Source organism: Balearica regulorum, chromosome 25 (assembly GCF_011004875.1).
Source record: "Balearica regulorum gibbericeps isolate bBalReg1 chromosome 25, bBalReg1.pri, whole genome shotgun sequence".
Lineage (NCBI taxonomy): Eukaryota > Metazoa > Chordata > Aves > Gruiformes > Gruidae > Balearica > Balearica regulorum.
The window spans coordinates 3,383,939-3,397,847 of record NC_046208.1 but is presented as its reverse complement, the minus strand read 5'-3'; the positions used below and the strand labels follow the sequence as shown (position 1 = coordinate 3,397,847).

The 13,909-nt window shown below is 55.6% G+C and overlaps 1 protein-coding gene across 2 annotated transcripts in view; it reads left to right on the top strand.

Annotated features, from left to right (window-relative positions):
* Positions 1-1,442: 1,442 nt before the first annotated feature.
* Positions 1,443-13,909, top strand: part of SLC60A1 (solute carrier family 60 member 1) — a 24,449-nt gene continuing 11,982 nt past the window's right edge. The window contains exons 1-3 of one of the 2 annotated variants that reach the window (XM_075776169.1): positions 1,443-1,880; positions 8,235-8,433; positions 8,569-8,808. In XM_075776169.1, coding sequence (XP_075632284.1) covers positions 1,651-1,880; positions 8,235-8,433; positions 8,569-8,808 — 669 coding nt within the window. In that variant the 5' untranslated portion in view covers positions 1,443-1,650. The remainder of the gene's footprint in view (positions 1,881-8,234; positions 8,434-8,568; positions 8,809-13,909) is intronic. The other variant, XR_012838940.1, reaches the window with a different exon arrangement.

Here is a 13,909-nt window from a genome sequence, read left to right as displayed (position 1 = left end):
AACCACAGGTAAAGCCCCGTCAGCCCTTTTCTTGGGGCATGGCAGCTGGTGTGTGGAAGATAAGCATCTGCTGTTTCATTAAGTAACTCCGGCTCCATGCACAAGGAGATGTGTGGACAAAGAGGGGCAGGAGATGACCTTCCTAGCAGCATTTTGATGGAAAGGCCTTCACCGTCATGATTCTTCCTCCTTTCTGCTGTTTTGTCCCCACTTATGGATGAGGAAAGAGAAACTGAGGTAGCCTGCAGTGGCGTGGCCTCTCAAAGCTAGTTATCGCCTGGCAGGGAGAGCCTGAGGCTCTGGCTCACAGGCCTGTGCGTCAGCCTCCCCCTCTCCTCCATCCTGCCATCCAGGCTATTAAGGACGATGGTTTATCACGTAATGATAAAACCCAGTTTCCGGCCATGCTGTTGACTCACTCCATGTCCGTAAGCAAAGCGCTTCATTCCTTTCTGGCCCTCAGTTTCCCCATCAGTGAAACAGGATAACAACATTGCTCTGTCCCTCCAGGCAGCTGAGCTGTTTCTCTGATTGCTTAATGGCTTCAGGTGCAGGACAACCCCCCCTGCCCCCAGCGGGGCTTTATTGCCCACCTGGTCTGTGCTCTTGCTCACAGTCCCTTTGTTCACTTTGGTGGTGGAAGAGGATATAACCCTCTTCTCCTTGCTCTGAGAAGACTCCAGTGGATGGCGCAGGCAGAAGAACAAGGACTCGGATGCAATTTGGATTAGCTAAACATTAAGCTATGTCCAGGTGGAAATGAGCACCTACAGCCCTGGAGCAGCATTCCTGAGGCACGGGTCACAGGACACGTGAGTATGTGTGTGGGGTCTGCAGGCATGGGAAGGGACCTGGTGGGCAAGCCTGGAGCCAGCCCTCTGTCATGGCTGAGCTCCATTGATTCTGGTTTGCCTGGAAAGAGTGTTCTAAAAATTGCTAGTCTTTCCTAGCTAAAGTAGGTGAAATATTTATAAATCCATCCTCTAGTGGAGACCTTTTGCGTAAGCATCAACCACTCCGACTTTAAAACGCGCACCACCATCGCCACCCCCCAAGCCATCTTGTGCTTCTCATCCAGGGAAGGGGCAGCTTTAATTGCATTTGTCTGGAACGGTTGCACCTAGTTGTGGGTACAGAGACCGCAGAGACGGCCTTCAGCAGGAGAAGAAAAAAAAAAAAGGGATTTCTGGGCTTCCTTGCTTTGCTCTGCTCCCTGTTGCATCACGTTCGCTGCTGTGGCTGTAGTTCAGTGTCATTCGTGCCGTGAGGTGTTGACCACGCAGCGGGGTCCCAGCCGGGGGCTGCCCCACTTTTGGCAAGATGATGCAAACCCTGGGGGGGGGGGAGGGGGCGGTGCCCCCGGCTCCTTTCGGCCCCGGAGGGATGCGCTGAAGCGCGGCCGCCTCGGGCGGAGCGGGGTCCGTCGGGGGATGGAGGGGGGCTCCGCCCCGGTCCCGCTCCGCGCAGCCCCGGCCCCGGGAGGCGGCGGCGGCGGCCCCCGGTCCCGGAGGCGGAGCCAGCGCTCGGCGCGGCGCCGCGGGCTCCGGAGCCACATCCTGCAAAGGAGGAGCGGGGCGGCGGCGGGACCGGGACCGGGGCCGGGCGGTGGGGGAGCCGCATCGCCGTGGCCGCCCCGCGCCGCCGCCCAGGATGTGGTGGGACGAGCGGGTGTCGGCGCGGTTCCGGAGGAACCTGCAGCCCACCCTCACCTACTGGAGCGTCTTCTTCAGCTTCGGCCTCTGCATCGCCTTCCTGGGGCCCACGCTGCTGGACCTGCGCTGCCAGACCCAGAGCTCCCTCTCCCAAATCACCTGGGTCTTCTTCTCCCAGCAGTTCTGCCTCCTGCTCGGCAGCTGCCTCGGAGGGGTCTTCAAGAGGACGTAAGGCGCCTGGCAAACTCATCGCACCTCCCGCGGGTGGGCTTAGCTCTCCGCAGCCCCCCCCGCTTTCCTCCCGGAGGGGGATGGGTGACCCCAGCCACCCCCTTCCCCCCCTCCCCAGGCTTTGCCTCCTCCCCCCCCCCCCCCGCGTTCTCCCGCGGGTTTGCGTGGATGTGGGATGCTGCGGTCTGCGTGGGAAAACCCTGCCCGAGTGGAGCGTGTGCGTGTCCCGGAGGGGCCGCAGCCCTCTCGCCCGAGCGGCTCGGAGGGAGGGAGGGAGGGGGCTTCCCGGGAGATGGGGGTGGGAGCCGCTCTGCTGCCTTCTTCTGCGCCGCTCCGACCCTTGGAGAGAAGCTGCCAGTTCCCCTGGAGCTCAGGGCAGAGAGAGCCTTAGTGTGAAGTTACAGCCAGAACTTCCTGGAGGGTATTTTCTTTAACCTGATTGTTTATCACAAAAATATTGTTGGAAGCCTGTTTTAATAACCTCAGTGTCAGAAACCCAAGCGTTGTCGTGCTCCCCAGGAGTTTGGGCAAACACGAGGCGAGATGCGAGTTAGTCCTCGTGGTCTTGCTGCCGTGGGGGACGCGGGCAGAGGCAGTGCCTCGGCTGCGCGGGGTGGCCGGGCACGGCCGTGTACTTCACGGGCCAGCAAGAAAACCGGGCGCAGTTGAATGGGGATTTGCACGGAGCCTTCTGTCCAGGATGTGTTTTAAAATAAATAATACGCAATGGCTCAACCCTAAAGATGGCCACATAGGCGTTTGATTTTGAAGCTCGATGACAGCAATGCTCTGCTGAGAATCAGCTGGCTGTCACTAATTCTTCAGGTAGTGATGCAACACGTCAGGTCCGTGTGTGTCTCATAGACACGTCATGTATATGCTCAACACGTACATGAGAGAATTTTGCATTAATCCTTTGCTGCTTTAAAATGCCCATTTAAAAGTGTTTTGTTAAACTCTTGTCTTGTGAATTTTGTGGAGAGCGCTGGCTAATGAAGGTGGCATTAGAGCACCTGTTAAATTACCAGCCTGGTGCAGCAGACTGTCCCAGTGCCCCTATCCGTACAGAGCCCAGAGGGCTGATGGAGCAGCCGGAGCCGCTCTCTGTCAAGCTGTGCTGGGAGAGGAGGTGTGAGGTGCACGGGAATGGGGATGGCACGTGGGAACTGCCCTGGGTCTGACACGGATCCGAGACTGCTGGGTCAGCAGGCAGCTGCCAGCCCCCGGTCTGCTTCACGTGTGTTCGAAGGAGCAGCGAAGGAAAATGCGGAATTGTTTCCTCCTGTCAGGTTCCTACCCCAGAGCTCCTGCCCTTGGCCAGAGGGTTACGCAGCCCCGTTTGGGGTTTTGTGCTCAGAGACCCCCAAACTTTTAACTTTGTGCAACAGCACGTTGGGGAAAAGAGTGCGCTTGTTGCTCGCTGTGGTTACAAACCAGGATGTGTTTGTGATTGCAGCCTCTTGGAGCAACGGGCTTTTGCAAAGTGTCCACAAGCCGCACTGGGGAGCGGCAGCCCTGCCAGGCAGGAAGGTGTATTTTGGACAGTTGTAGCTTGCGAGCGTTGTAGGGGGGTTACTCGGAGGAGTACAGTGTACAAACATGTGGGTTTGGATGAGAATATTAACTGTTCAGACTCTGAGAGCTCCTATACCGTCTCCTCTTCAGGGATGGGTAGATCAAGCTGTCCTGCTAAGGATTTCTACTTCTGGGCCATGCTGCAGGTTAATAAATCAAATTGTGCTGGGCAGGGAGGAGTGCTGGACAGGTCATCTTGTCTGGTTAGGAGACGGAGAGCTGTTGGTAGAGGGTCCCAAAGCGTGACCTGCCTGCAAGCCAGCTGAGCCAAGGTCTGGCTGCAAGCTGTGTTTAGTTTCTAATGCCCGAGGAACATGGACTTTGCTTGCTTTCGATTAAAATATGTATTGGGCTGAGCTGTCTGCTCTGAGTGATGGTCTCACGAGGGAAAGCGGTGTGTCACTGGGTTTTGTGGTGGGGCCTAAATAATGGTTTGGTTCCTCTCAGCAGAGAAGTTGCTGAATGCTGGGTCGTTGTCTCTGTCTGTCAGCCCAGCTGGAGTCCTGGAGCACCACGATAGCATCCATCCCCTCTGTAACTCGGCGCAAGCCTGAACTGTCAGAACTAGCTCTAGAATTCCCTCTCGTGCGAGATTTCAAGGAAGAAGAAAGTTTCCCATTGCGAGTTTCCCCGAGTGACATAGAAAGGCACTTGTTACCTGCGGTGCTCTGCGCTGGAGACCCATGTCCGCTGCGCGGTCCCTTCCCTGGCTTCTCGGGAGGTGCAAAGCCAGAGCTGGGGGATGAGCAGCTCTCCGCGTAGCTGCAAGGCACACTAAGCTCACGGTCAGGTTCACGACAGGTTGCTGCTCCCTGGTAACTTGGGGCTTGCCGAGTTGTAGTTACAAGCTCTTCTTGAGAAGAATAGAACTTTTTACAGGGTATTCGCGTGAGTGGGGTTGGGGTTTAGGTGGAGCGTGTGCCCTGGCTCGAGCCCTAGTGCTGCTGTGGTGTTGGTAGAGGTTCCTCGAGTACAGACAGCCCTGGCACCTTTGTCTGAAGCACACTGAAGGCTTCTTTCCTGATATTACCTGGACTAGATGCTCGGAAGCGCCTGATGTGTTGTGAGACTGCAAATCCAGCCAGCAGAGTCGGGGTGGGAGTGCTGAAAGGACTTGAAACCCTGCCTAGACTCAGAAACCCAAGCAGAAGCTGAGCTGTTTGGTAAATCCACCCCTGAGCACCTGGCACTGCAAACTCCAGGGGTGAGCTCTGTGCACCTGCATCCCCCACTGCTCTCCCTCTTGCTTCCTTGCCTTCCCCTTTTTCTTTCCCATTTTGCTGGATTTTAAGCTTGCATCGTGAAGTTAAAGTCATGTTCCCTCTGTGCTGCTGTGTTACACACGTTAGTGCCAGAAGCACCAGAGTAACCGAGTGCCCATGCCCCAGTTTGTTGCACTTTTTTTTTTAATTCAGAAACTGCATTTTTGTGTCCTCCTGTATTTTTCCTTTTGCTCCCAGCGTTTGGGTCAGCCCTGGGCTAGTCCCGCTGGTGTTAGGAGAGGAGGGGGCTGGTAGGTCTGTTGCTGTGTTGGAGCCCTGAGCAGGCTCTGATCAAAGGAGTGATCCACACCGGGACCTGGAGGGCTGATGAGATGGGACCCTTTAACCCTTCTTTCATCTTTACCCCTGGGCACCCGTGCACGTCACAGCACATCCGCTGAGAGCAGATGACCCTGTTCTCTCCCTGCCCTTCAGACTCCAATCTTCTGAAGGTTTCTGTTGAAGCATGTGGCTGGCGTGTCCAGGACTTTTTCCCACAAAGGAAAGCAAAGCCTTTTGTTGCTGAGAGAGCAGAGAGCACAGTGATTTGAGCATGAGCTCCTCGAGGGGGGCAATGCTCCCCAAGCCTGGCTGGTGCTTCCTGTTGGGGACAAGGGTACTTGAAGGCAGATGTGGGATAACCCATGCCTCCTCCTTCCGTGTCCTTGCCTCATTCCCTTCGGGCTTTGGGGTTTTAATTATCAGTTTTGCAAGTCTGAATTAGCCTGATTATCATTTTTCTTCTTGATGTGAGGGACTTAGAAAATGCTCCCTGGGGTGGGGAAAAAACATACTTGAAGTTGAAGAGTGCCTGCTGCAACAGGAACACCGAGGTGGGGGTTTATATATGCTGTGTGGGAAGGAGAGGGGAAGCTTTGCTGGCTGTGACTACAGGATCGCATTAACCATCCTAACCCTAAAGAGGAGATCAGCCTCTAAACCTTTTGAGGGGAGCTGCAGACCTTCCCTCAAGCCTTGTGATGGAGCCAGGACATGCTCTAGGTGGTCCTGAAGCAAAGACAAGACTTGTTTTATACACTGCTGAAGGAGAGCCTGCCCTGGGCGCAGCCACAGCTGGGGCAGAGCTGTGCTGGGCATCTGCTCAGCTGGGGACATGGGGCCCAGTTAGTGATGGGGAGGGCAGTGATGTCAAACTGGACCATGGCATAACATCAGGATTGCTTTTTAAGCACTTTGGAGGGGTGCGTCGGTTTTGCATTCAGACCCCGTCTGAAAGTCATGGGGTACCTCATTTAAGGATGTTTTCAAAGAGATTTGTTTCTAAAGAAATCCCCTGGCTGGCTGTTCAGTGCCCCCCTGGGTGCTGAGCAGTGTCCTTCAGCTAGATCTGGGGGATCTGGCATGGGAAGCCAGCAATTTCTTGGTCCCCCCTAATGCCAGAGCCAGGGAAGGGGGCAGCAGGGCTGTGGGCTGCTGGTGGGTGGGGTGGGGTGCAGTTGTGCTGTTCACATCTTATGGCCGGAGGCAGGAATCTTTGCTCACTGGGGAAAAATGAGGTGATCTTTTCAATGCTTTTTAAGGATATAACATCATCTGCAATTAATGTTTAACTCTAGTAATGAATGTGCTCCCTAGCCAAGCACAAGCAGAGCTGTGGTTGTTTTGCTAGGGCTGCAGAAGAGAAGAGGCGTTTCTGGGATGTCTCCGTGTGCGTTTCCCTGTCGCTCCCGGCCGGGGATTTGCCAGCTGCTGGTGCCTCTGCCTCTCTCCCTCCTGCTGTACCCTGGAGAGTGCTGCCTCGTCTCTCCCGGCTCCAGGCTGCTTCTCTCTCATTTGCTAGTTGTTTTCCTGCCATGACTGTGCACGTCTTGCTTTGCTCCCTCCTGCTCCCTCCCCCCCCCCCCCCCCCAAATCCCACGCTGGCTCCCCACTTTGCTGTCAGAGGAAGATCAGCAGTTACAGCTTTGCAAAACCTTGGCTCCTCCAACGTGGTCTGGTTGATGGGTGAGCGAGGCTGGGCTGGGAGATGGAGCACACCGAGGTGCTGGCACAGCAAAGCTTGTGCCACCAGGCAGGAGAATAAAGGAGAGGTGCCCTTGGCCCTTTTTTTTTTTCCTCCCCGGTGCTGTTGGAGTGCAGTGTAAGCAACAAGCAGGATGTGGAAGGCTAAATCATTCTGGGTTTGCAGATGAATGAGGGCCATGCAGAAACGCAGTGACATGCCCAAGGCCAGGCCGTTCTGGACAAGCAGTCAGGGCAGGAGTGCTGGCCGCGTGGTGCCCAGCAGCCCCAGAGACTCTGCTGTGGCTCCAGCCTGCGCCTCCTCGTAGCCTTCTCCTCCCTCTTTGGGCAGAGCATGAAGCAGAACGCTGTGTTCCACTTACAGGTTACGTGTCTGCAGGGGACGTACGTGTGCATTGCCAGCCCTTTGCCGTGGCCAGGCGGCTGCACCCCACATCCCCCAGTAGCAGACCCCAATTGCTAATTAGCAACTCCTTGCAGTAAGCTGGGCATCGCCGTGGGCTTCTGCCAGGGCTGGGAGGGGGTGTGCCTGTGCTACTTACTCTCTGCTGTGACTTTACAGTCCCATCTTTCTGCTAGTTTCAGTGTTTCGCTGTCTGGTCCCTGTTTCCTTCCTTCCTTCCTGCCTTTCGACTTGGCAGCTCCGGAGCAGCGCGGTGCCAGCCTGGGCGCCGTTCTCCAGCGAGCTGGCTAGTGCTCGGCTCGCACCGAGAGCAGCCTCCCAGCTCAGCCAGGCAGGCCTGCCTGTGCCGCTGCCAGACTCGAGATGTGATGTACCAGCTTTACCTCTGCCACACACATCCCTTAGGCTTCTCCGGTGGAACGTGTGGGTTGGAAAGTGGCTGCCCACACCGGGAAGGGCAGCAGTGCTGCATCCTGCCCCGTGGTGCTGGGGGATGGGATGATGCTGCCAGAACAGATGGCACAGGGCACGGAGAGGGAACTGCAGAGGCTCCCCGGTGCTCCCTGGGAGGCAGGACAGGACATGCAGGCAGGTCTGGGATGACACGGTGATGTGGATGCCGGCAGCTCTCACTGCTGGGAACTGGGATTGCCCAGCAGCTCTCATGCCTGCTCATACAATACAGCCCTGCATGAGAAATGCTCTGGAGCTGCTCAAAAGTCATGACGTGGCCTCCCCTGCATGTACCGGTGTCCCTTTCCATTCCCTTCCCCCTTAACAAGGGAAGGTTCTCAGGCCTTATTCTGCCATGAAATATGCAGAGCTTGGGTTGAAGGGGTGGTTGCTCTTCTCCACGAAAACTGGGTGGAAGATCTGCCTCTTTCAGGCATTCCCCTCTGCACAGGAGATGGCAGTGCCCTAGGCTGGCTACGGCTGCGACGTGGGGGCACGGGGGTGCAGGGTGTGTGGCATCTCCCTTGTCAGAAGAGCCTGTGCTGGAGCTGCATTAGCCTGGTAATGCCCACACCACCCGCTGACGTGGGGCTGAAACTGGGAGGCAGGGCTGTGTTGTGGATGCTGCTCTCATGGTAGTAATTCTGTCCTGTCTTTCCTCTTTCCCTGTCCCAGGTTGGCTCAGTCCTTGTTTGCACTCTTCGCCTCGTCACTAGCGATCTCCTTGGTCTTTGCCATCATCCCTCTGTGTCACAATGTGGTGGTCCTGGCTGTGGTCATGGCTGTGGCAGGACTGGCCATGGGTTGCATCGACACCATTTCTAACATGCAGCTGGTGAAGATCTACCAGAAGGACTCGGCCATCTTCCTGCAGGTGAGCATGGAGCCTGTGTCTCCCCTCTGGCTGTGCTTCCTCCTCTGAGGAAGAGGAGTGAGGATCTCGGCCAGCCTCCCTGCAGAAAAGAGCAGTAAACCCCCCTGGTCTACTTGTGTGTCTCATCTCTTGCAGGCCCTTCACTTCTTCGTGGGCTTTGGAGCGCTGCTAAGCCCACTGATAGCTGACCCCTTCCTCTCGGACACCAACTGCATCCTCTCAAACTCCACGGCCAATGCTTCCAGCAACCTCCCTCACATCCGCAAGTCCCTGGTCCCGCACCATCCAGGCAACCTGTCTCATTACGACCTGCCGATGAAAGGCATGGTGGTCACCCGTGTCTCCTACGCCTTCTGGATCATGGCCCTCATCAATGTAAGTGCTGCAGCCGGAGTGGCCCAGGCTGTTGCTGGGGATGTCCTTGCTTCTCTGCCTCGCAGGCAGTTGTGGTGTTTGGGGGGGTGTCGGTGTGTGTTAGGTGGTCCCAGGGATGGAAGGAGGCATGAGGGTGGTTGTGCTGGTCCACAGTGAAGGTTTGTTTTCTGCCAAGTGCCCAGTTTCCAGCAGGTGCCTGGGGCAGGAGGACAGGACTCTGTAGCTGAACCAGCGGTCACTGCGCTGTCTGATGCGATAGGGTCAATGTACCGTCCTGTGGGGATTTGTCTGATCTCTCTGGAAGCGGGTTGTACCTCCAGCATCCCCCCGGGTGGGAGTTACACAAGATAGCAGAGCCGCAGGGCTGTCCTCTGTGGTCGGGCTGGGGAGGAGCTTGGTGTGGGGAAGGCTTGGCCGGAGGGTGATGTGCAGTGATATTCATAGGGGAGTGTCCATGGGTGACCTGAGTTACCGGGGCCGAAAGCTCGATCAGGGTGTCTCCGTCTATTTGTTACGTTTCCCTGGTGACTTGCAGCAGATGGAAAAGCCCCGCGGCCCTTTCCTTGAGAGAGAGGTGGGGTTCAGTGCCCACCTCCAGTGCCCCGCTGAGTCCCAAAGCTGATCTCCAGCAAGCTGCTCTCACCAGCAGGCTGTGGGCTCTCTTTGAAGTGTAGCCCTGTTCCTTATCCCCCCCAGTTAATACCCAGATCCCAGCTTGGCTAAATAGAGCTGGTCCCTCGCACACCCTCGCAGGGCTGTGGCCACCGTCGTGCCCGTCCCTCTGCAGCAGAGTAACTAAGCTGCCGCCGTCGTTTCCCTGGTGGCAGGAGCCCCGTGAGCCTGTGTGTAATTGTCTGTGTAGATTTGGAGCGATAAGAGCAGAGCGTGTTGTCGCAAGCGAGCGTCGGCCCTGCGGAGTGGCGCTGTGCGTGCCAGGATTGATGCCGAGGGCAGCTCCGCTCAAAACCCGCAGAGCGCGCGGTTATGCTGCGTGCGTGGGAATTCCTGCTGGCGGGGGGACCGGGGTCTTGATCTTCCACCGCTCCGTCTGCACTAGGCAAAAGGAACAAGTTTCTTTGTGTTCTTGGTCTTCCCGTTTGCTGGATAACTATCCCGTACCCCGGTGCGCCTCTTCCAGGGCTCTCGTTAGGCCGAGGCCCGCGCAGCTCGCTGATGCGAGGAGAAGAACAGGTAACCCAAATAGCCGGGCGGGTGCCGCAATGAGCTGCTTGCGCAGAAGAATGCGCTCTGCCTAGGAGGAGAAACCGGCTGTAATTACCTCTGACTCTGCGTGTGCCATGGGAAATGTGCTTTTAATTACACCGGAGCGTTATCTATTTTCCCAGTCAATTCTGAGCAAACTAATTTAGTTTTGAAGGCAGCGTTTAATATCTGCTTCAAATATGATGACGTGTCTGATGGGAGGGTGGTTGCCAGACCCAAACCCCTCTCTGTTCCTCGCAGTGTCCCATGGACCTTTTGGGAGCAGGATGGGACCCTAGGCTGAGTCCTGCTGTGCTCAGTAGTCGATGCATAGCAGGTTGTGAGCTGGACTTGTGCATCGCTGCACACTCAAGTGTGATTTGCACGTGTGGGTGGTTTGCACGTGTGTGCACATCCTGCATAGGATCACCGGGAATACAGCAGGGAGTCCTGGGGTGCTGGGACACTGATGGCTTTGGGGATGAGGGTTAGGTAACACACACCGGAGGAGTGGGGAGTCGGACATGTGCTGAGTAAGCTATAGAAATGGAAACCAGGACCAGCAACTTTGTTGTAAAATGGTCAAAAACACAATTCCATCCCAGTTTTCACAGGGCTGTGTGTATTCTGACAAGTCACAAGCTGAAATGATTCATTTCAATTTCTTGCTTTGTTTAAAGTGGAAATGTCTCAATTTGACTTTGGCATAAATACAATGTGTAAAGCTGACAGAATAGTTGTTTTGATGTTATTGAAGCAAAATGTTTTTGCTTCAGTAAAATTAAGTGGTTCAACATTATCAAAACGAAGTGCTTGGATGATTCCTGGCCAAAATTTTTCATTCTAAGAGAAAATTTTGGCTTTTCATCCAGATTTGGAACAAAAACATATTTTAAAATTCAGTTTCCCACAGAACGGAAATTTCATCATCCAGCCCATTCCAAGGGGTTGGAAATCAGGAAAATGTTTCTCCGAGAGGGATGTGTTTGTCTGGAAGGTGGTTTCCCAGGGGAAGTGCGGGACGCTCCATTGTGCTTAGGTTGCTTAAAAGTAGCCTGGATACAATCGCAGGGAACCGTCTCGTGCTGCTGGGGGGGAGAGACTGAAATAGAAACTGCAGGGAAGGAGCCTGGATTAGACCTACTCTTAACTGCGTGATGCAGCAACTTGAGTTTATAATAGTGATTAAAAGCTGCCGGGGCAGGGGAACATCCCCGGTGATTCGGTGAGCTGGGCTGGAGGGCTGGGTCCAGGCGGTGGGGGTCTTGCCTTTCAGCCCACGCAGGCTGCCAGCGGGATGCTCGGATGCCCCTCTCCTCCTTGAAAAAAGAAAAGCCCTCCACCGAAAAAGGCGAAACAGGGTTGCTCTGGGGGGGAAAAAAAAAAAGAAAGCCCATGAGCAAATGGTTATCTTACCAAAATCTCTGCCTGCTCCAGAGGGAGGGGCTGGTCAGAGATGGGGACTGGAGGGGTCCAGCTTGGTGTGGCTGGGGGCTCTGTGGGGCAGGGCAGTGCTTTTATAAGGACCAGCGTCCTTGCTTTAGCGGCTGTGGCTGCGGCTCATCTCTGGTTCTTGCCGTTTGGGCTCCCTGGAGGGTGGGAAGGCTTTGATTGCTCTTTGCCCCATGCCGAGCAGCCCGGGCAGCAGAGGTGTCAGTCCCAAGAAAACTGAAGCTACTTTAGGAGCTGAGCAGCACGATCCTGTCGTAAGCACGGTGGCCCTGCCCTGAGTGTCTTGGCAAGTGTCCTGGGGCCAGCGAGGCTCGTTGTCACCACCTGACCTCTCCAGCTGGGGCATGTGGGAGCTGCGGATGGGGAGAGGGGCTCAGCACCCACCTGGCAGCTCGTGGCGGTGGCCGTGCTCATGTGGGCAGTGGAGGGGACAGTCCTTGAGCTGTCCTTGTCCTGTGGTTGAGGTAGACTGCCCCTCCGGGATGGATTTGTCCCTTTGCTTAGTGAAACATGCCCTGGCAGGGCTCTGCTGTTTGGCTCTGTTTGCTCCTCTCTATCTGCCCGTGTAATAACTGACCTGGTTTTGTGGATGCTCCATCCCCTGTACACACCCCAGATTTGTGGCTGACCCCTCCCGTGGGCCAGGTGGCCACAGGTGACTGTCCTCCAGGCCATGTGTCAGCCACAGGGCTGGCTCAGGATGGAGCCCTGGGAACCTGCTTTCTCTTGAGCTTGATCCTTTGCTCTTCCCCACTTTTCTGAGCTTGCTTTGGGGTGGTGGCAGCCCGTGGGTGAGGGCTGTGCTTGACCCAAAAGCTGGAGACTCACCCGTGGTCGTTTCCTACCAGAAATGGCCAGCGCTGGCGAGTGGCTGATGGGATCAGAGCACTTGTGCACCTGAGGCACTGCCAGCTTCAAGGTGGTACAGTCTGAATAAAGCAAAAGGGACCTGCTTGCTTTAGGGATGAGGATGTGGGGAGCAGGGATATGCCTACGGTGTGACTGGGAATTGGGGGAGCCCAGAGTTTTTCTGCACAGGCACCAAGTGCTCCTTAAGGCTGAAAGTGCCCAGAGCTGTTATCTGTATGGCCAGTCCCTCTGTGTGGGTATTTTTTTTTGCAAAATCTGCAATTTAGAAGAATAAAATCTGGTCCTGACCTCCGGAAGGATTAGAACTATCAAGCAAATGCGTTTTTCTTCCATGGGACCGAACTAACTGTTCCTATTCCCATTGTTCCCAGAACAATGAAGTCCTCATAAATGAATTCAGGCAAGAGAGGCGGGGCAGGGGGGGAATTCTCCATACATTTAAATCATACCATGAGCCAACAAAAGGCAGGAAATTTGGAGCTAGAGCTCACACTTGCTCACAGACATGTAGAAAACAAGCGCTCGGTGGCTAGAGAGTGAGCTGTCACTTAGGATTTCCTGGCTTTCTCCCCCAGTTTGTTGCAGAATAAACACCACTTGGTTGCGGTGGGAGGAGAAGGGAGGGCTGGTGAGGGGCAGACCCAGCTTCATTTGCTTCCCTCTGTTTTCTCTCCCAAAAGAAAAAAAAAAAAAGAACAAGTCTGGTCTTGGAGGCACCACCTAGTCGTGGGTGCGTGCAGGGAGTAGACTTTTGTCCCCAGGCACGTGGCAGGGAGGGAGCAGGGTGCTGGGGGGGGCTGATGCTGCGGCTGCTGCGTGATGGAGCTGATGGGCAGGTACCAGCCTGTGGTCTCTGGGTGCATTGGCACCAGGTGGAAAGCCCTGACTGCAGGGAATGGTGCTGGTGGGAATGTTGGGTGCTGGGAGCATCCCTGGGTGTGCGGAGGGCTCTAAGGCAGCGACAGCTGAGAGGGCAATGGCTGGCAGCTTCTCGCTCTTCAGCCTCTGCTGAGGGCTGTTTGAAGCAGCGTGGCTGTAGCGGTGCTGTGATCGCTGGCCTGGGAACCATGAGCTCATCTCTTATGAGATGCTGAGCAACCTCTGCTAATGGCTGGAGATGGGCAAAGAGGTCTTAGACCAGCTTGCTCTTCCCTCACAAAGAATTTCAGCCATGGAAGGTCTCCCATTAAAACTGTTCTGCTCTCCGTAGGCAAAAGCTACTTTTTATTAGTATTTGTTGGGCAGAATTGGCCAAATGCTTGGAAACCAGAACGTCTGGTTTTGAAGGGCTGCTACCGTGCTTCGTGAGGTTTGTATTTAGGTGCCTTCTGTTCCAGTGTCCCTGTTCCCTGTCCTAGGTAAATGGTCCCCAGCCCACAGGGACTGGCAGGAGATGCCCCAGCCATGCTCTGGATTGGGAGTCTTTGCTCTCAACTCAGTTTTCTGGTGGTTTTTTTTCCTCCCCTCCCTACCAGCTCTCCTAACAAGCCTCCATCCCTCCTGCAGTGGCTCCTACCCCATCGCCAGCCCCTCTCCTTGCTCTGAGGTCAGGGCAGCGCGAGGCTGCTCTTGGAGG